At 55.0% G+C, this 21,919-nt stretch overlaps 1 protein-coding gene across 1 annotated transcript; it reads left to right on the top strand.

The window, feature by feature from the left end:
* The first annotated feature begins 226 nt into the window (after positions 1 to 226).
* NCR1 (natural cytotoxicity triggering receptor 1) lies at positions 227 to 21,914 on the top strand. The gene is made up of 14 exons (XM_057496675.1): positions 227 to 404; positions 485 to 520; positions 713 to 997; positions 2,081 to 2,359; positions 2,592 to 2,639; positions 3,424 to 3,471; positions 3,607 to 3,796; positions 13,644 to 14,070; positions 17,253 to 17,304; positions 18,659 to 18,736; positions 18,839 to 19,114; positions 19,333 to 19,632; positions 20,029 to 20,073; positions 21,518 to 21,914. Exons 1-14 carry the CDS (start codon positions 371 to 373, stop codon positions 21,805 to 21,807), a joined length of 2,388 nt encoding a protein of 795 aa, XP_057352658.1. The 5' UTR covers positions 227 to 370; the 3' UTR covers positions 21,808 to 21,914.
* The last annotated feature ends 5 nt before the right edge of the window (positions 21,915 to 21,919 follow it).

The following is a 21,919-nucleotide window of genomic DNA, read 5'->3' as shown; positions in this document are numbered from 1 at the left end:
TGGTGCACAGGAAAACCAAGGTCAAACTCAGTTTTTTGGTGATTCTAAGGTTTTTGTTTTGTACCCTGCCCTATGCTTTCCCTGCATATAATGTCCACATTTCAAAAACTGGACCCAGAAATGAGTTTCAGATGAGGCAGACCATTGTCCGTGAACCTGGTTAGGCCCCGGATACGACCGGCTGTGTGGTGAGAATCATGTCCTTTCCTGGTGCCCCGTGGTCAGAGGTGGAGGGGAGAGCTGTGACTCTCGTAAAAAGCCCCATGGTCACAGGTGCTAGTTTCAGCCCCCACATCCTGTGCCTCCTGGTCGCTGTGTGCCGCCGGCTGCTCCACGTTAGCCGGGCAGGACCTGTGCCAGGATCTGTGCCATGTCTTCTGCTCTGGCTGCCCTGCTCTGCCTCGGTGAGGTCTTGCATGGAAGGGAGACGGAACCCAGGGGTCTGGGTGGGCGAGACAGCGAAGCTCACTACCCTGTCTTCCAGGGCTGTATCTGAGCCAGAGGATCAGCGGCCAGACACGTGAGCCCCTCCCTCGAAGCCCCAGAGTCACTCCTGGGGGTTCAGGCTCAGGATCCTCCTGGGAGCAACAGCTGGGGGCCAGGCCGGGGCTCGGGCTCCGGGGATCCGGTTAGGGTGTGGGGCCAGCTGCTGGGCGCAGGTGGGCGGTGGGGGGGACTTTGCCTGCAACCCCAGGCTCTGATTCCCTTCCAGAGACTCTCTGGAAACCCGTCATCTGGGCCAAGCCCAATTTCATGGTTCCAAAGGGAAGGCCGGTGACCATCTGGTGCCAGGGCGCTCGCGGCGCCGTTGAGTACCGGCTATATTTCGAGGGACGCCTTGTGGCCTTGGAGAGACAGAAACCACCTGGAGTGGTGAGCAAAGTGAAGTTCTCCCTCTCGGCCATGACCCCCCTCACTGCGGGGCAGTACAGCTGCTTGTACCGAAGTGGGGAGCTCTGGTCCGAGCCTAGTGACCCCCTGGATCTGGTGGTAACAGGTAAGCGCCCCATTCTGCAGCTGTGGAGTCATCTCAGCCTGAATCCAGGGCAGCGTCACCGCTTACTAGGCCCCTCCGGGCCCCTCCAAGCCCCACGCAGAGACTGAGTAACCCGTGATGACCTGTGGGGTCTCCTACTGACTGCCGTCTGTGTCCGAGGGGCCTAGTGACTTAGGGCAGGTTCTCCCGCTAAGAGGTCGAAGTGGATGTTTCTGTGCAGGGGGCTCCTGGGGCATGTCCTCAAAGACAGCCCCTGAGGAGGGCAAGGGCAGCGGGCCGGGCAGAGGGCGCAGGCGGACTGCGGTGCTGCGTCCCAGAGACCCCAGCCCAGCACGTGTGGAGCTCCAGGCCTGGGACGGCCCTTCAGGGGAGTCTCGAAATGAGGCCGGGGGCTCTGGGCCTCCCAGCTTCAACCAGTGATTAGATGAGAACCCCTCCTACAGAGCCGTTTGCTAAAGGACGGACACTGTGGGATTCCACTTCGATGGCGTCCCTGGAATAGTCAGCTGCGTAGGGACAGAAGGTAGAACAGCGCTGGCCAGGGGCTGGGACAGGGCGGGCACTGGTTAATGGGACAGGGTTTCAGTTTTGCAAGACAAGAAGAAGGCTACGGGTGGTGGCGGTGGCGGCTGAGCATCGGTGTGAATGTACTAGACACCTCTCGGCGGTGCACTTAAAAATGGTTAAGGTGGTACATTTCGTGTTACCTGTATTCTACAGCAACTGAAAATAGTAACAATTTTTAAGAACGCAGGTGGCTGCTGCACCCCGATGTTAGACGCAGTGGGTCTGGGGTGGAGTCTGGGAATCCTCGTTCCTAACACGCTCCCAGGCAACACTGACATTGCTGCCCCAGGAACCTACTCTAAGGACCACTGATGGGGGGAGTTCACCCCAAACACCCCTGGAAGCGCCTCGGTCTTGATGGGGGAGAGCACGGAGCGTGTGTCCGTGACCACGGCAGCCAGGAAAGGGAAGAGACCAGGATTCTGGGGAACGACATTGGGTCTCATGGACGAGGGGATGGGAGATATTGCAGAAGGACACAGACGCCCCTTACCCACCGGCCACCTTCCCCCACAGAAATGTATGACACCCCCACGCTCTCAGTCCATCCCGGGCCGCAGGTGGTCTCAGGAGGGAATGTGACCTTCTACTGCCGTCTAGAGACTGCGACCAGCACCTTCTTCCTGCTCAAGGAGGGCCAACCCGGCCGCCCGCAGCGCAGACACGGGAGCGGCCAGGCGGCGTTCCTCCTGGGCCCCGTGAGCACGGCCCACAGAGGGTCGTACAGGTGCTTCGGTTCCTACAACAGCCATGCCTGGTCTTTCCCCAGTGAGCCTGTGAGGCTCCTGGTCACAGGTGAGGAAAGCCCCCGCCCTCTCCGTGTCCTTCTGGGACCCCCAGCAGCACCGAGGATGGCAGTGGAGGGGCAGGTGCGAGAGGAGGACAGGAGGGGACATCCCGCCACCCGCATCCGCCCCTTCCCTGGGGACAGGCGCAGCAGGCTGCCCACAGGACATGCCACAGGGCCAGGCAGGGAGGAAGCCCAGAGAAAGCCCAAACCCCTGCTCTCCCTTGTCCCCATTGCCAGGAGATGCTGGGGACAGCAGCCTTGCGCCCACAGAGCTCACCTCTTCCGGTGAGTGACAGTGACTTCTAGCATGGGGGGAGGAACTGACCCCCCAGGGGCCCTGCGAACGTGCTGTCCCCTCGGGATACCCGCTGAGCACACAGCATGGGCTGCAAGCTGTGGCTCCGTCGGCCCGGCAGACAAGCAGCCCTGCCTCTGGGGCCCGTGTGGCCCAGCAGAAGGCAGACCGTGAGTCCAGGTCAGGATAACGGAACCGATTGCATAGCACGCGAGGAGGCGATGATATGGGAAAAAGGCAGAACAGGGAAAAGGTGACTGGGAGGGCAGGGGGCAAGGGTCGTCTGAACTGGCTTCACAGAGAAGGGGGCATCAGAGCAAACATCTGAAGGAGTTGAGGGCGTCAGTCCCGTGGCCAGCAGGAGAAAGAAGTTTCCAGAAAGAGGGACTGGCCAGTGCCTATGCCCTAAGGCGGAGGGATGGCCAGCCTCATGAAAGAACAGCAAAGTGGGTCTGGAAATGACGTCAGGGAGGTGATGGCGGGCACCAGACAGCTCGTTTAGGGCCTTGAAGAGAATGGTAAGACTTTGTATTTTACTGCATGTGAGGAAGAAGAAATGATGTTATCAGCTTCATGGTGAAACTGAGGCCCAGGTGACCCTCCCCTTGTAGCCGCCCGATGGAGCCCCCAGGACCTGGGATGTGGGGTGGGGACCTCGAAAAGCTGTAGGATGTGGGGGTTGGGGGGGCTGTAGTCCAGGGAAGGAGAGGCTGGGATGGAAGAGGCCGACGCCAGCTTTCTTCCTGACGTCTTCACACTCCTCACCATCTGCAGACTCGGGGGACCCGCCCTCGTTAACCACGGAGGCAGGATTCCAGCAAGGTGAGCGGGCAGCCGGCCCCCCAGGGAGGAGCTGGGCAGGAGCGGGTCAGAGGGCAGCGAGGGCACGGTGAGGCGCCCTGCCACTCACCCTGTCGTGGGTCCCTGCCAGCGCGCACTCTGCTCTTCTGACCCCAGACCTTGCCCTCTGGAATCACACGGCCCAGAATCTCCTGCGGATTGGCCTGGCTTTCCTGGTCCTGATGGCCCTCGGGGGCCTCCTGGCTGAAGACTGGCTTTGCAGGAAGAGGGCTAGAGAGGAAGCCAACACCGCTGCAAGCCGGGAAGGCAGGAGAAGGTTCAGAACTCGAAGACTCCTGAACGAATGACAAGAGATGTGGTGGCCCCCAGTAGAGCTGAGAGCTGATGGTGACCTTGGGTGGTGACCTTGGGCTGTGTGAGCTCTGTACTGAGCCCTCGGAGGAGGGAGCCACTGCTGGACACTGGGACAGATGCGTGGGGGCTGGCGAAGCATGCTGGAGTGGGCAGGAGAGAGGGTGCTAAATTTCTTCTGCAGACAGATCCCATCAACTCTGCTAGAGTCTGTGTGTTTTTGTGCCTTCTTACTGCAAACCAAAGTTTCAACCCCTCTGGTTTCCCCTGAAATCACCTTCATTAACATTGTGGCCACGGGAATATTGCCTTCCTACTGGGGTCCTTATTCCTAAGTATTCTGTCTTTTCTCTGCAACATGTCATTCAATATGTTTAGCAACCCTTACAGAATAGGCTCTTAGCACATGGAACAGGAGCCAGAGAGGCAACCTCCAGGTCATGGAGATGCAGGCTGTAGGCAAGAAAACTGATGCACAGCTACGGCAGCCTGTCCCCGCCGGATCTCAGCCACGAGCCGACCCCCTACCCTATGCCACCCCAAGATGCTGTCTGCTTCCCTTCTTCATCCACACCTTGCCTCATTTCATGTCTCCAAGTACACATCATCTCCTCCAAAGAAGTTTCCAGTTTGACTTACGAGTCCACATTCATACTCCTGGAGCACCTGCTGTTTCTCTCTAGCAGGTACTTGAACTCCAGCACGGCATTCGTGTCCGTTTTCCCGTCTCTGCCAGGCACTCACGTGCATTAAATCATGGCAGGTCTGATGGCCGTGTTCCCAGCTCCCGCGGGGAAGGTACGTTGACTCAGCGGATACATAAACGGGGCCAGAGCACAGCTTAGGACTCGAGGCTCCCGACGATGGTCCTTGCAATGCCGTCGGGCACCGTGAGCTCTGTGCTCCTGAGAATTCCTACGTGATCGGCCCTTGAATATACCCATTACGTGGGCCCCTCCCACCCGCCCCAGTGTTCCGACCCCTCACCCAGGTCAAATCCATTCTCTAAATCTGAGTTTTCTGTTAAATATCAGAGACCATGAATTCCAGCCTCAGAGGGATAACGTGGATATTTGATGATATAAAGAACACCGAGTAAGCAGCACAGGGCTCTGACAGAAGCTGCTCCGTGCCTCCTAGCATCCGCAATCCCCCTGGAATTCCTACCATCTGCAATGTAAAGCTGTACATCAGTTTTCTTGTCTACAGGGGATTCCTTGTCCTATAGGGGACTGAAAATCCCACCAATTATTACCTCATTACCAGTGGCCCCAGTCCTGAATTTTCTTCCTTCCGTTCTGCCTCCAGGTGTTCTGAGATTCAGGAATTTCTAAGTTCCTATCAAATTACAGTTCCCGTCCCAATATAAGATGGACTTGCTTGGAGCGTCGTGGCATTCCAGGTTTTCCATAACCTAACTTACTGCAAGAGATCTAGAGCCTCATGGGGAGAGTGCATAAGGCAGAGGGGCCTTGGCGTCCAGATACAGGAGCAGGGGCCTGGCCTGGGCAAAGGGGCCCCCTCAGAGGACGGGAGGCGCCTCTGCCACTGGGGTCCTGCTCTCCTCCTCACCAAGGTCAGTCTTGCAGAACTGGTCCACAGGGCGAGGCCAAATGGGCAGGGGCCGCGTTCCTCTTTTTGAAATACTGAACATGGCTTATATTCCAGACAGCAAGATGAAGCATGGGGAGGGGAGACGTGGGGGAGGGAGGGAGGGAGTTGGTCTGGTTGGTAGTGATGTTGTGGATGAACCATGAGAGGTGCAGCGGGCACATTTGGGGCAGAGTCAGGGACACAAACGAGGGGTCCATCTTCCCAAACTGAGAAGCATTTTCCATTTTTTAACTGACATACAACACTGTCTAAGTTTAAGATGTACACCTGCTGATGGGACGCGCCGGCACACCGCAGCACCGCTGCCGCCTTGGCACGAGCCCACCAACACCGCCATCCCGTGCCACGTTTTTTCTTTTCTTTTCTTGGGGCGGGAACAGTTCAGATCTCGCCCCTCAGCAGTCACGCAGCATTGTTGTTTATAACGCAGAGCTGTTGATAATCACAATGAGGTGCATGAAGTCTAATTTATTTACGAATTCATTTACTAGTTGTAAGTTTGTGCCCTGAAACCACATCTCCCCATTCCCCCTCCCCAGCCCCTGGGAAACGTGGGTCCCCCTCTGTTTCTGCGTGTCCACGTGTAAGTGAGGTCACACGGTATTTCTCTGTCCACCTTATCTCACCTGGCGGTGCCCTCCAGGCCCATCCACGTTGCCACGGATGGCAGCATCTCCTTTCTCACGACTAAACAATATTACATTGTGCATATACGTTGAAGCATTTTGGCAAAGCAGGCCGTGCTCCCTTCCTCTCAAGGTGCTGGGCTGGAGAATCTGTCTCTGCAGGTCGATGCCACAGCACCCCCGTTTCACGGGTACGAGGGAAGGTGGCGTCTCCCTCCCCTACTCAGCCCTGCTGCCCTTCCTTCTGCACTGGCCCCGGGTTCTTCCCTATTCCCAGTGGCAGCGGAATACGGGACCCCAAGTCTGCCCTCCCTGGTTTCTTCATCTCGTTTTGCACAACACACCTATTGCAGAGCCCGGAGGCAGGGGAAGGACCAGACCGAGTCTGTGAAAACCTGCGCCCCTGTGGCAAGACAGGTCCCTGCTGTTTCCACCTTCATTTGCCGACAGGACGGAGGGAGGCTCCTTACAGCCTTGTAGTGAGCGGTGACGCCGCGCTGGGCATTTATCCATGTGCCTCCCAGCCCCACCGGAACCGAAGCTCCGCAGCCCTGGGTGCGGGCCAGGAGCTCAGCCTCAGAACACGGCCCTCCAGTGGGAGAAAGCCCACCCCTTCTGCTCTCCCAGCCCGGCCCTGAGAGCCGACCCCCCGAGGCATCGCCCACACCGGCTCTTTGCTCCCCGGAGGCTCACTCCTCAACCACAGGTTTCTCACCCCGGGCTTCCTCTGAAGCTGTTTCTGTGACAATCGCCAACAAGCTTCCTGGAACACGCAGTGGACCTTCTCAGACCTCCTCTGAGGTCGGTTCCTCTGTCGGTTGTACCCGACCACTTCCTCCAGGACACGGGCACGCCACGGGCTCCCCGGCGGCAGTCGGGGGGCTGTTGGGAGACTCACCTCTCTCTGGATGCAAGTCTGGATCAATCTCATCTAATGCCATGGCTTCGGTTTCTCTAAGCTGGGCGCCCACATCTGTTTCTTTGAACCCCTAATTATTTTTTCCTGGCTGTTCAGGTTATGTTACCAGCTTTGTCCAACCAACCTGGACCAAAGCTGTTCCTCTAACTTGGCACAACCCCAAGCGTGCTCATGGCCACCCTGCTCCCTTCCCTATTCTGCCTGCTGGAAGGGTGAGTCACACACATCAGACACGTGGCGGCCACAGGCCCCTGGCTCGGAGTTCTGGAATCAGGATGAGCTGGAGAAGGGCTGGCAAGTATTTTGGGGGCAAAAGAGGATCAAACCCTGAGTCTCCCTGGATTTGGGTCTTAGCCATCCTCTACTAAGACTTTTCGTAAGGGAAGTGAGTTGATAACCCCAATCTGTGTTCCCACCCACCTGTGCTCAACAAGGAGCCCCCTTCCACGCCGGGAAGAGAAGCCCTGGTGACTGGTGAGGTCAGCCCCAAACTTACCACTTTCCCCCCTTTTCCGGGCTCAGTCCGGCCCCTCACCTTCTCTCTGAGACTCGCCAAGGCTCAGCAGGGTGGTAAGAGAAGGAGACGTGAGTCTGCAGCCCTTGAGGCCCTTGGGCCCCTGCAGAGCTGAGGGTGGGCAGGGGGAGCCGCAGGCTGGGGTGCGGGGCCACCTGACACCTCCAGGCTGAGGTTCTCAACACCTGCTCTCTGGCAGGGGAGAGAGAAGGAAAAATAGCCTCCTCCTCAGGGCTTTGTCTACCCCGTGTGGAGCGAGAGGGAGGGCACAGCATCCTGAAGACGTGGATCAGACAGGGGGCCTCGCCCGCTCTCCCCCTGTGGCTGGTTTTCAACCTCCGGACGCGGGACTGATTGTTTGCTGACGGCTGCCGCGTGTTGTCAGGTGTTTTGCAGCACCCCGGACTCTGCGCACTAGAAGCTAGTAGCACAACCACTTCTGGCCCCAAGTCCCTGGGGGCGTCACCTCCACAGAGGCGGAGAGCAGCCGCGCGCATGCGGGCGGGGTGGCGTGCTCTGGAACTAGATGGGGGTGACAGCGGCACTGTCTCGTGAATGTATGAAAGGCCACCGGATTGTACGCTGTGAAATGATGAAAATAGTAAAACTGGACGTTATGTGTAAAAAAAAGTCTCTAGACATTTGCCTCGTGTCCCCTGGGGGCCAAATCGCACCCAGGCCAGGCCCATTGTCCCCCTCTGGTGATGGATCGCCTGGAGCGTTTTGCGATTTCAGCACTTCTGAGATTTTTGAGCCAGACGGTCGTTTGCTGCAGGGCTGTCCCCTGCCTCCTGACAGGTTAGCTGCTTCTCCGGGGCTCCACCCATTAGGTGTCAGGAGAGCCCCTCTCCAGTTGGGACAATAAAAATATCTCCAAACGTTGCCCGGTGTCCATGGGACACTGACCCACAGTGTCCTAATGTCTATGCTGGTTTGTCCCCCAAGCCCTCGAGACTCTAATGTCTGCACAAAGGGAGCTTCGGCACAAGCTGTGGGCTCTACTGTCTGATGAACACTGGATTCGAGTGTTGCTCTGCTTCTTAGGGGCTGTGTCACATCAGGCCATTGAGTCCTATGTTTCCTTACTTACAAATAGATAGAGGACAACATGATCTGGGGGAGCGGGGAGGCGCATAGGGGTCTCTTACAAGTTTCAATTAAGTGGGTTTAAAATACCCAGCCTCCAACAGAGGGTCTGATCCAGATATTCCCCAGCAGGGTCTCCCTCCACCGTGTTTGTATCTGTTTTGTTTTAACATAAATCTTACCCATGAGCTTTGTCTCCCCAGTGAAAACCCGAATTTTGACTCAGCCTAGCAGCTTGATTCTTCTCCTGACCCACATTCAATCCCTCCACCACACACACCCCTGACATCTGCACCTGTCCAGGTCCCACTAAGTTGCTATCAGCTGAGTGTAACCCCAAGCACAGCAGCAACCTTGAGCATTTGAGCCTATTTATCTTAACAAGGGCCTGAAATGGTCAAGGAAACTGTCTCCTTCAAGGCCCCCTGAGCAGCTGTGTTAAGCCACACCCCTTCCACACTGGAGTTAATAAGAAGAATTCTGCGTTCATTTGTGGCCTCTATCTCCTAGTGTGTGGCCCAGTGACCAAAATGTGAACAAGAGTAAAAGACACAGAAGATAAAACAAGATTGCACGGAATTCGGAAGACAGACAGTATATAAAGACACAAAGGCTGAACTTTTTTCCGCAAAATTCTGAGTCCCTACCAGCAGAAAAAATAGGAAATAAGAAATCGGAAACAAAGGGAAAAGAAATCCACACCTCAAACATCAGGGCTCAGGGAAGAGAATCTCTCGACAACAGCCAGAACGAAAGGAACGGAATGACCCCCAGACACAGCAGCCGGACCAGCAGCAACAGTGAGGGCAGGCGGGGGGGCACCTCCACTGTCCACCGCAGAGCGTGCAGTCGTTAAGGATACGATTTTAGAAAGCTATTTTTCATCTCACCTAAAAATTGACAATCTGGGGCTTTTTTATAGTTACACCGGGCAAAACCTGTGGGGGAGAAAACCTCAGTGAGACAAAACGCTATCCTGAGCCCAGTTCCACGTAAGCAGCTAAGCACAGGCTGTGGTTCCTGTGACTGGGGCTGGATGGCGCCCCGGGTCAGTGTTCTGAGGAGCAATCCTGTCAGCTACCCGTACATCCGGTGGGAAAATTAAGTGAGGCTTTAAGTATAGACTCACTTCTGTCAGTGCCTGGGAATTTGTGCCAAGTGGTTGTCTTGCCAATGGGTTTCAGCCCCGGGGCAAGTTTGCTATGGATTCCATGTGACCAAAGAAATTGACAGCAAAACGTTCTTTGGGGTGAAAGGGGTTTATTACCCGGCTTGTTCCCCCGGCGGAAGGTCGAGCACTAGCGTCTCTGCCTCCACCCAGAGCACTGGGCCGAGCTCTCTGTATAGCACAATAGTGGCTATTGCCTAAGGTGTGGAAGCGGTAGCCTAGCAACAGGCCAGTTACGTCATCAGGTGGTTTAAGTTCAGTGAGGATCCTGGCCATTGGAACCCCAACTTCCCCACAGTGGTGGTTATGGATTATTTTTTAAAGAAAGTTCTAGAGCAGTTCTGATGCCTTTTCTGTGAATTACTGGCAATAGGTTGTGCATTAATTTCGGAAGAGGCTGTTTTCCAGGGCAGTGGATCACACACACACACACACACACACACACACACACACAACCAGTGAAAGTGTAAAGAGAACACTTACATGATCAGATCTGTGCTGCGTAAGTAACAGGATAGATTAGAACAGGGCTCGGCAAACTACAGCCGTCTTCTGCTATAAATGACATTTCATATGTTCATTTATGTGTTGTCTCTAGCTGTTTTCATGCTACAAAGGCAAAGTTGAGTCACTTTGACGGTGACCGGATGGCCTGCAAAATCTAAAATACCAGCCCTCTGGCCCTTTATAGAAAACATCTACCAACTCCTGGGTTAGAGGATCACAAAACGGGTTAAAGAGGCCACAAACCACAGCGATCGTGTAGCTTATCAGACAGCCATTACATTAGGCCAGGAAATACCTGAGGTGGGGTCAAAAAACAGAAGAAACCAACATAGTCACCTGTGAGTTCTGTAATATTTTTCCTGGACTAAGTGCGCCCAGAGTGGAGTTCACGTGACGTCACGGGAACATCAGTGAGTCCGGCTCCGGGCAGCGAGCTGTGCCTTTGCTGCCCTTATGTCCTGGGAGAGAGAACAGACACCTTGACACCAAGTGGGTGTGCAGCTTGAGCAGAAGTGAGTGTACTCCAGACAAAAGCATAAAAATAAAGGGGTTTTATTTGTCCTAAGCTCTACATTTGACCTCCGGTCTCCTTGATGAGATGTCTTAGCCACATCAGAGCACCCGCGCTTTAGTAACGACTAAAGAATGATGTCAGGGTGCCCAGGCCAGGGGGCCCCGGCACGGGGATCTGCTGCCCCGCCGTCTCTGCACTCAGCTGTCACGTCTGGGTTCGGTCCTTCACCCCCGTCCACAGCTTCTGCATTTCCACGCTAGATTCATCCCTCTTCAACCTCAGTGTCTTTAAGGGGCCATTGTTTTGTTTGAAAGCCGCAAAGAGCACCAATACTCCACTCTGCCCCGAGGCGTGCTGTCCGGAGCTTCCGGCCGTGGGCTGCTGACGAGAGCAGGTGCGAGATGCTGACAGCACGGAGGACGGCCCCAGAGCCTGCGGAGAGAGAGCACAGACCCGCTGGTTCGCTGCGCAGGTCGCAGTTCTCATTTAGAACTGACCGTGTTGCAGACACTCTTCCTTGCTGGGGACCTAGTAGCAAAGAAATGAAGTAAATATATATACTTCATGGAGCTGATTTTAATGACATCAGACGTCAGGATGTGTTGTACTGAAGACAGAGGATAATGGTAGTGGGACAAAAGAAATAAGATTAGGTAGACCGCACAGAGAAGGATCTGGCAGACTGTGGTCAGTGAATTCCTCCCTGGGAAGGAGCTAAAGGAAGGTGGAAAGGAGGCCGTTACAGTAACTGGGGAAATAAGCCAGAGCAGCTGCAATACCAAGCAAAGGGGGAGCAGAAAGAGTGGCTCATAGCTGGTAAGAGGACCCCGTAGGGTACTGTAGCTTATTGTACATCACAGGGTTTTATCTACATCCAGATGTGAGCTTTTGAGTCTTTGGACACAAAGGTCCTGGGGTCTGGCCTGCAACTTGAAAGGTACCTCGGGGTGATGGGTTGACAACAGACTCGAGGAAATCGAGGGCCAAAACCATACCTGCAGCCCGGCTCAGAGATTCGGCGACAACCCGCGTGCTCGCTGGTGGCTCCGGTGAGAGCGTCAGCAGCGGAGAGGCGCGGGACATGCCCTAGGTCTGGAAGAAGATGCCTCAGAATGATGTGCATGTGAGGGGTCAAATGAAGGAATAAGATGGGAGGCCTCAGGGTCAGTGGACAGAAGAATTAGATTGTTTTCCTTTAGACTTTACACCAGGTTAATTATGCTCAGTAAGGCATGGTGTGTTGTCATCGCCTCCCTTTCCCAGAGCTCCTTCCAGACTAAAAGATGCCTTGGCCAGTGGAGGAGAGAGGCAGGTACCACGTAGGGGAGACGCAGCACCTATTAGCTGATCTGTAGCATTGCAAGCTGATGCCACCCAGGCGGACCCCTCAACCGGTGTGGTGCCTTCTGCCGTCCCAGGTATTACTGGAGGCACTGGAGATACAGAAAATCTATTCAATTCCTGTCCAAAATGAAATGTAAAGTGGGTAAATGGATTAACAAACTGTTGTATGGTCATAGAATGGGATATTTTTTGACCATGTAAGGAAGGAAATATTTGCTCTTGGAAACATTATATCAACTGAAGAAGCCCAAAGCAAAAGCCTATTGTATGACTCCACTTATATGAAATGTACAGCATAAGTAGATCTGAAGAGACAGAAAGCAGATTTGTGGTTACCAGGAGGCTGAGGGGAATGGACGGTGACTGTATGTGAGTCTGGAGTTTCCACCTAGGGTGATGAAAACATTCCAGAACTAGGCAGGGGTAGGAGTTGCAAATTAAGTATACACAATGCCACTGAGTTGGACACTTTAAAAAAAAAAGGTGATTACCTTTACATTATGTGAATTTCACTTCCATAAAAAATAAATTAAAAATTGTATCATTCTAGGTAGGGCAAGGAGATGTTAACGGCCAATATATTCTTTCTTACAGAGAACAGAGCGTGGTGCACTAGGAGAGTGGAAGACCTCAGAATCCTCACAACTAGTTTGCTCCCCCAGAATAACCAAGGTGGGAAGGGAAGTATTAGCAGACAGCCCTGCAGATCGCAGGAGCTGAGCACCTAGTCAGGAAACAATAAGCAGTGAGGACAAAGGCCTTGCAGTGGAGACAGACTGGGCGTGTTCGGGGACCTGAGAGAGGGGCTGGTGGAAGATGCACCCCGAGGTGGGCAGAAAGCAGAGAGGAAGCCAGACAGACAGGAAGGGCGTGGCCATGGAGAACGCTCTCTGCCACGGAACAAATACGGATCCACTCGCTTGTCATAGAAAATGCTTATACCAAGGTTGACAAGCTCACAAAATAACCTGATAAACGCATTAACTGTGCCACGATGCGGCCGCGTCCTACGGACTCAGTTTGTACCAGGGTCTTGCCAGTTTCAATCGGACTTATCACGTGCCCTCACATCTGTCTACATGAAACGGGTGTGTGCGCACTGACTCAGGCCAGGGTCTGTGGCTGGCATTCGGGGTGACTCAAGCCCTCACACGGAGGTTTCCGCCCACCATCGCCAAGGCTGTCATCGGCCAAGCACAGGTGTGTCGGCCTCTGGTTGACAATCAGAGAAAAGAGAGGTCCCCGCAAAGGCTTCGGTAAGGTGACAGTCCGCCGGCCTCCGAAAGTGCCGCCCGAGCAGAGACGGAGAGAACACCTCCGACGCCCGCGCTCCCTGCAGACGGTCCTGCGTGTTCATTCCCACCCCGTCTTGCGCTAGTGATCAAAGCCTGGGGAGGCAGGGGTGAGAGAAGGGGAGCCAAATGCAGGAGACCAAGGGGGGGGGGCAGGTGTCTACGTCGGGAGGTGCCCCGCAGGTAGCCCAGCGAATCCAGCTACGTCGAGGGGGCAACACGGTGCCCAGGGGCGGGTGCTGACCCGCGCCCTCCCAGGAGCCCCACGCTGGACGCCTCTGCGGCTGCCACGGTCGGGCGGGCGGACGGCCGCTCTGACTCACAAAAGGCAGGCAACACGCATCTGAAATACCACGTTCGTAAGCTGGAGGATGACGCACAATTCTGGGTGATTCTCTCCCATCGGGGTTCAGCACTCAATGCGCAGACAAGCCGGCTGGGGAAGAGAGGCCGGAGCCCCGTCCGTGTTCTGTTGGGAACACGGTCCCCGGCTCAGCACGGAATCCAGTCCGGGCGGCCGCTCACTTTCCAGCTCGCCCACCGGCACAGGGCAGCCTGCAGGGGTCGCCGGAAGGAGAGGCGGCCTACTCGCGGCAGCGGCAGGGGGGACGGCGGCGCACGGGCAGCCACGCCCTCGGTTTTGCTCAAGCCGCCGTTCAGACAAAATGTCGCGGTCCTCATGTCGGTATCCCCTCCGTCAATTCCTCCCACATTCCGCGCACGCACTTCCTCCCTCCCCCGCAGGCTCCTGCCTTCTCGTCAGGAGAGGTCACACCTCACATGCGCCCGCGGTGCATCTGCCTTTCACAGCTCGGTTCTCACTTACGCCGTAAGTTACGGTCTATATGTTAGCAAGCGAATGACAGACTCCTTGAAGGCATGGACCATAAGAGTTGTTTTTTTATCTTTAATTTTCCTGTCATCTAGCATGGTTGTGGAATTTTAAATGGGATTGAAGTAAATCTTAAATGGAATATAACAGATTTTCTCTAATCAAACTCTGGGCTTCCAGAAACAGGTCAGCATTTTTAAAAAAAGGTAAGATTCTCTCGGCACCTGGTCTGTGTCACCTTCTTCAGAGAAGGAATCAACCTCATGTTACGCGATAATGAATCTAGCTCATAAATTACCCCACGTACACAGCAGGAAGTGACTCTTTAAAGCACGCTTAATCCTTCCGAAGGGAAGATAGAATCGACGCCCACATTCCCGCCTCCTCTGCTACACTCTTATTTCGGATCTTCATTTTCACTTCTCTCTCTAAAGCTTCTTAATCTGTTCTAATCTAGTCCCTCTAAACCGGTAGTCCACCCCCCTGTTGTGAAATAGCCTCCTCCCCAAACCCACAAGCCCCGTGGCACGGAGGCAAGCAAGCTGCCCGTCACCTGTGTCAGCAGGTACAACTGATGTTCGGCACAGCTATTTGCTCCAAGTAAACAGCATGATATTTTCAGTGGCTTAATTAAAGCCTTCTAGGCATGCTGGTCGGGGAAAGGTTTCAGCAATGTTCTGTATGTAATTTTGAACAGGACTTGGAAGGTTCATCCCTTGACCGTGTTAGTTTAAAAGGATGTCCTAATCGTCCCCTGCCTCGGTGGCCCATATCACGCTTTACACCTGCCGCGACCTGCCTTACTCAGATTTTCCGTCGTGAATTCACCATGGCCTCACCAACACACTATTATTCATGAATTTGGATCTGCTCTCTAGAATATTTCCCCAATTCCCTCCCAGGTCCCCTGACATGCAGGTACCTGTATTTCCTCCAGTCTGTTTCAAATATGGCCCGTAGCAGATGTACGGAGGCATCCAGGCTCCTGGCCAGATTTCATGACAGCGACTCACTGTGACGTATGGTTTGCCCTGTAGACACACGGAAGGGAAGAACCATCTCATTTCTTTGTGTTCTGAGCACCTGGCTGGTCAGAGCCTGCTCAGGTATTCAAACACTGCTCTCACATTAAAGACACCCAGGGTCACTGTCCCAAGACCAGCTTGCACTAACACTTCCTGGAGGTGACAGGTGACAGATTATTCGCTTACAAAGATTCCTCACTGAGGACACTCAGGAAGCTGTGATTCACACCCAGAAAGCTCAGGTTCTTTTTTAACTGAATACAGAGCAGAGATGCACCCAGAGATGGAGAGACGGCCCTCCTGTGACCTAGGAGGAAGAGACGGAGACAGACGCGGGCCCCTGCAGAACAGCACACGTGCAAGCAGACATATAACTGGACGCGACACAGCATGGAAACAGCAACAAGATGAAAACGTGACCTACAGGATGGGAGGAAATATGAGCAAATCATATCTGATAAGGGGTTAATACCGAAACACATAAAAAACACATACAGCTCAGTAGGAAAAAAAAAAAAACCTGACTAAAAAATGGGAAGAAGATCTGAATAGGCATTTTTCCAAAGAAGACATACAGATGGCCAACAGACACATGAAAGATGCTCCACATCACTGATCATCAGGGACATACAAATCAAAGAGGTGCAAAATTCCAGTTATAAAATAAATTTGGGGGATAAAGGACAACAGAGGGAATGTAGTCTGCTATGGAATACAGTCTGCTTAAAATACTGGAATATTCCATTATTTTTGTAGCATAACAGATGGTAACCTTGTGAGTCATGGTGAGCATTTAGTAATGTTTATAATTGTCAAGCCACTATGTTGTACACCTCAAACCAACATAATATTGTGCATGAACTATACTTCAATTTTAAAAAATCACAATGAAATTGCCTCTCACACCTGTTAGAATAGACACCATAGATAATGTTCAATTATATTCTCAGTCCTGGGGAAACCCGTCCTCCACAGACATCTCAAATTACAACCTCTTCACACACTTCTCTGTGCCCCTGTGAGCTGGGTGTATAAACACAGAGGATCCAATTGGCCAGGGCCCAGTGGGCCAGGCCGTGGTGATGCCAGTGGGGGGAATCCCATGGGAAGCAGACCCATGGGTGTGGGTGCACGCGCCCACAGGTGTGGTTCTCCCGACGTCTACAAGGCCACACGAGAAGCAAACAGATGAAGAGCTGTGGGTATACGTGTCTACACCGTGGACTTGGGCAAGCAGTGGCCAGCATCAGAGAGCGTGGGATATATGAAATGGTCACACATGGAGGCATTTCAACGGGTAAAGGGAATCCCCACACAAGCAGAGGCACAAGTTTGCAGCCCAGCCCTCCAGGGCCCACTCTGTTCTAAAGGCATAGAGCCTGAAGGTAATACAGTGAATGAAAATGCCATGTGGACGTGACGCACACCTGCTCACAGACACACATGCACATGCTGACTCCAGGACGCACACCTGCTCGCACACGCACATGCACGCACGTGCTAGCTCCTGCCCTCCTTGCTCATGGCACCAGCCTTGAAACAGTAACTCAGGTAAGACCTGGGTGATGCTTACTTCCTTTCCTATCAGCCCCAGAACCACCCCCTCACTTTAAATCTGCCGTTTTTAGATAACTTCAGTGGAAGCCATTACTACTGCTTCGTGAACAAGTGTTAGATAAGGGTTTGAAGCTTCAGAACGTTGGAGGGCTGGTGAGTGAGCCTGGACACTCGGCCTGCAGGAGCAGCCCTCTGAGTCCCTGGCAGCCAGGTCTGATGTGGGCCAGGCCCGGGCGCGTCAGCCGGCTCGCTGGGACTTCATTCGCTGCAGGCAGCACCCACTCCTCCACCGAGCAGCACCACCCCTGAGACCAGAGAGAGCAGTGCATGCTCCGTGTCAAAGCCAGCTTGCATGTCCACATTTGGACGAGGGACCTCACAGGATGGAGGCTGGGGAGAGGGCAGCCCAGCATTTGCTGCCATTGGGACAAAGTCATTGCTGTGCCTCCACAGAAACTGCCGTGGGTCCGGCCTGACCACGACGTGGCGTCAGATGCCGGAAGGTGTACGGAAATCAGAGATGTGGGAGCCGGCCACAGTGCTTTCTCTTGAGAGTGCGGCATGGCCCAATCTGCCCCTCATCCTATACAGCTTTTCCCTCCAACACCCTGGCAACATGCACGTTGTGACACCAGGACAAGCACCGGCTGCAGCCCCAATGGCTTCATCTGAAGCCTTACCTGCAAACACGACTGCACAAATTCTCATCCCTGAGATAAGGGCCCCTCACAGGGCCAACGTTCTGGTGGAATCCTAGCTGCACACGTTCAGATCTACAACAGGTTTCCACCGACAGTCGTCCAAACTACCACCATTTCCAGGAGGACGAACTGCAAACCTGCTCAGGGTAACCCGCCTATCTGGAATAAAACGACAGGCGGGCTCTCCATTCTCTCAGGGTTTTTGCAAAGATAGCGCCATGCAGGTATGGTGGGGGAGGCTTTGAATCAACCCTGTTTCTCCAGAATACACAGTGCAGCTATGCGGGGACTTTCATAAAGGTTCATGAGAACGTCTAAGAACCGAAGTGTGACAGCCTCATGTGAGGATCGCAGCGTCGAAACCCAGGCGCAGAGTCTGTGCGGCCATCCTGCCGGGTCTACAGAGCAGGACGGGAGGGGGTGCTGATGCAGGCACCCCCCTAGCGAGGGCTCTTTTGGACGACTTACAGCCGTGTGACGGTAGCTGCTCAGAGCTCAGAGCCAGCCCGTTGCCCCGTCTTGTGTACCCAGATTTAAGAAGCAGGGGCCACGTCCCACATGGTAGCTCAGTGCAGCCTCGATCGGAAACTGTTTCTTCTTCTTTCTCCATCCGGTGAGTCCCTCACCCCCTGCCTCCTATGGAAAGAGTAAAATACTGCTGCAGTTCACCTTACTGGGCATTTAATCATGTATATGATCGATGACCATAAGCTGTGTGTATCTGAAACCAATAGGGTGTTATCTGTCAACTATATTTCAAATTAAAATGGATGGAAATGCTTTTAAATAATTTAACATTCAAAAGACAGATAAATAAAATGCCGGTGTGGGATCGGAAGCAGAAAAGAGGAATCAGATGATCCAGCCCGGCTGTGGTCTGGAGCTCTGATGAGGGACGGCTTTGCGACCAGTCGTCCCCCGGCCCGCCGGGAGGGCGTGCAGGAAGAGGAAGTGGGCCATTTTCGCTGTCACAGTGTGAGTGGGCCCCGCCCGCTTCCTAGGAGGCTATGCCGCTTGCCAGAGAGATGGCCCTGGTTCTTCCCACCCTGCTCTGTCTTGGTGAGCCCGGGAGGGGGTCGGGGTCCACACGGGAGGGGGCGGGAGGGCAGGTCGGCGGTCTGCTAGGCTGGCCGCTGCTCACCCGCTGTTCCCTTCTAGGCTTGTCTGCGGCCCAGGGAGCTCAGGCACAGGGTGGCGAGACTTTCAAAACTCCTGAGGTCCCCTCTGCTGGGCCAGGTATCAGCGCCCTTAGCCAGTGGCTGGAAGACGAGGGTGGCATGGAAGGCTGGCGGAGGGGCAGACACGCCTGTAGGTCCGTGACCTGGCCCTCTCTTCTAGGAAATCTCCCCCAACCTCAAATCACAGCTTGGCCTGGGTCCATGATTCCAGTTAGGCGTCCTGTGACCATCCGGTGCCACGCGGCTGCAGATGTGGAAATGTTCAGGATTTCTCAAGAAGGATGGCCTGAGCCCACGGATGGACTGAAAGCACAGAAGTCCGGGGAGGTCAATCTCACAGAGATCACATCAGACCGCTCAGGGCCGTACCGCTGTTCCTACAAGAGCCGTGGCCGCTGGTCCAGGCTCAGCGAGCCTCTGAAGCTGGTGATGACTGGTGAGTGGGCCGCAGAGCCAGAAGCGACCTCGGCCAAGGGAAGAGTCCGGTCGTGGAGCTGGGAAGCACAGAGCAGCTGTACCTCTGTCCCCGGGGAGGGATCCAGGATCCCTCAGGACGGGACAAGGACGGTGGGAACTGGAGCCTGGCCTGGGCAGGGGGCCGAGGGGACCTGCAGGGAGGCAGCTGCCCCTGCCACCAACACCCTCCCTCCTCAGGGGCTTTCGACAAGCCCTCCCTCTCGTGTGCTCCTGGCACCGTGGTGCCTTCAGGAGACGACGACATGGAGCTGCGGTGTTTCTCCAAAACCACGTTTGAAATATTTATTCTCACCAAAGAAGGCATTCCCACCACCCAGAACAGAACCTCCAGCCCCAAGGGCTCCGAACGCCAGGCCATCTTCCTCCTGAACCGCAGCTCCTCCGCACATGGGGGGACCTACAGATGCTACGGTGCCTTCCACAACCACCCCTACGTGTGGTCTCACCCAAGTGACCCATTCCAGCTTGTGATCAAAGGTGAGGAAGCCCTGCCCATCAGCCTGTGTGCCCCCGAGACGACACTATCCCGTGTGGGCAGTGATTGGGAAGGTGGGTGGTTGGGGGAGATGGGTGAGTGGGGAGAAGGCAGGTGTAGGGGGGAGGGCGGATGGTGGGAGAAGGCGGTTCAGCAGGGGGAAGGCGGGTCAGTGGGAGCAAGGCAGGAAGGGTAGGAAGGCAGGTCAGTGGCAAGAAAGCAGGTCAGCAGGGGGAAGGCGGGTCAGCGGGGGGAACGCAGGTCAGTGGGGGGGAGGCAGTGCCACACTGCCAGCATGGACATGCCACCCTCAGCGTAGGGCCATGGAGCTCAGGCATCTGGATAGAAGTCTGAGCAGAGGTCAAGAAAAACCCCTCCTGTTTCATCCCCATTTGCAGAAGCTCCTGACCGTCCCAATCCCACAAGACCAGGTTGGTCCACGGGTAAGTAACCAAGTTTAGATGGAGGACTTAGGAGTTTCCATTTTCTCTTCTCTGACTTGGAGCAGAAGAAGGGCTCCGTACCAGAGACAGAGGCTGTGGGCAGGGAGAGAAGAGACGCGGCAGGCAGGGGTCTGCAGACCACAGATAATGTCCTTGGGACCCACAGAAGCCATTTGCCATCCGTGTTGCCGATATTCCTGAGCTCCCAGAACTGATAACCCCTCACCACTGAGCTCTACCCCCAGAAGGGAGGCTTGGATCAGCTCAGAATCATGGCAGGGGCGGCTCTGGGCTCACCCTGTGCTCGAGAGGCTCTGACCCTACACTGCCCTGACACAAAGAGTACGAGGGTTGCATCTGCAGCCAATTCATTATGTCGCCCTGCTGGTCTTTAGACCATCTGAGGTTGTGGAGGACCTTTCTTGGGGCGGCAGACACGTGAGGACTTTCATGTCAGACTTTGCTTTGGAGTTGGAGCCCCGAGTCCCAGGGAGATGGGCAACGGGAGGTTGGCTGTGTAAGCCTCGGGCTAGAAGAGGGCAGGCTGGAGAAGTGGGTGTGGAGCTGATGAGCACCAGGATTGCGGAGTAAGTGGTGGACGTCCCAGGCACTGTGGTGGACGGAAGGGACTCCTCAGGGACGACATGGACCTGCAAAATCTAGGATGGAGATCTGGAAGCCGTGGCCCGAGGGCTAAATCCGGCTCCCTGCCTGTTTGGTTAAAAAGGAAACGTGAAAGGTTTTTGAGAATCCAGTTGCATCTGTGTAATACAAAGGCACCCTGTGTCCACAAATGTCCACACAGCCACTCAATTCTTAATTCCTGAAATGAGCTCCTCCATCAGCCTCGCTGTGGTCACACTGTCGCCTTCCCTCCACCGGCTCGGCTCCAACCTGCTCTCCCTCTGCCCTGGCGGGTGGCCAGGGTGCAATGGGCCGGCTGGTGGGTGTTGGGGCTTCGTGGACTCTTGGTCTCTCACCAGTCCTCACCTCTGGCCCTGTAAACAAAAGCAGCCACAGACAATACCCAGCCAAGAGCGAGTGTCATCCACATGCCCACAAAACACCCGGCACAGGCACTGAAATGTGGATTCAGGTTGTTGGTACAGGTGGCAAAGTGCTTTTGATCCACGTCGGTGGCTTTAAGGTGTAAACTCCATTCTGAGTTCGCGGCCACAGAACCAGCGTGGCCCAGGGGTGCCCGGGGCCATCACGTGTGGACCCTGTGTGGATGCACATGGGGCCGCGTTTCCAAGTGCTCTTTCGTAGCCATGACGTCATGGAGCAAGCAAATGAGGGGCTCAGAGCCCCTCCCTTGGGTAGGGAGCGGGACCGCAGCCCTGTGCTTGGAGAGGAGTGGACGGGGTCTGAGGGGACACACAGGCCCAGGACGTGGTGAGGGACAGCTTTCCAACGCATTCTCCTTTCTATGTCCTCCTTGTAGCCCTGCCGTCCAACCACACCTTCCAGGGGAGACACCAGAACCTTCTGATTGCCATCCCAGGGGCCACCATGCTTCTCGTGGTCCTCCTCATCTTCCTCTTCCTCCTCCGCCTGCGCAAAGCCAAGAACAGTAAGTCCATGAGATGCAGCAGGTCCCGAGAGGGCCGGCAAGCTTGCCCAGAGCCCCAGGGCCGCAGGGCTGCCGGAATGGGAGGCAGCATTTGCCGGAGGAGAAGGGGAGAGGGAGTGTGGGGCAGGTCTGGGGTTTGCTGGCTGGCCCCGTGTTCTTGATAGTGCCCTGCCCCAGGCTCCCACTGAAGTCAGAGGCCAGGCCTGGGATCACCTCCAACAGCCCTGTGTGGAGACGTGACCACCTCTGTCCTTGTCCGTTCTGGCAGCTGCA

Source organism: Manis pentadactyla (assembly GCF_030020395.1).
Source record: "Manis pentadactyla isolate mManPen7 chromosome 15 unlocalized genomic scaffold, mManPen7.hap1 SUPER_15_unloc_1, whole genome shotgun sequence".
In the NCBI taxonomy this organism is placed as follows: Eukaryota; Metazoa; Chordata; class Mammalia; order Pholidota; family Manidae; genus Manis; species Manis pentadactyla.
The sequence above is the reverse complement of the archived record's forward strand: the minus strand, read 5'-3'. Positions and strand labels throughout refer to the sequence as shown.

Bases quoted from the DNA above. Each gene is read 5' to 3' on its own strand.
- NCR1 (XM_057496675.1), top strand. From the start codon at position 371: ATGTCTTCTGCTCTGGCTGCCCTGCTCTGCCTCG. The intron at 3,797-13,643 runs ACAAGAGATGTG...GCGCCCTCCCAG, and splicing joins CGAAGACTCCTGAACGAATG to GAGCCCCACGCTGGACGCCT. The intron at 17,305-18,658 runs GTACGGAAATCA...GTTCCCTTCTAG, and splicing joins GGCGTCAGATGCCGGAAGGT to GCTTGTCTGCGGCCCAGGGA.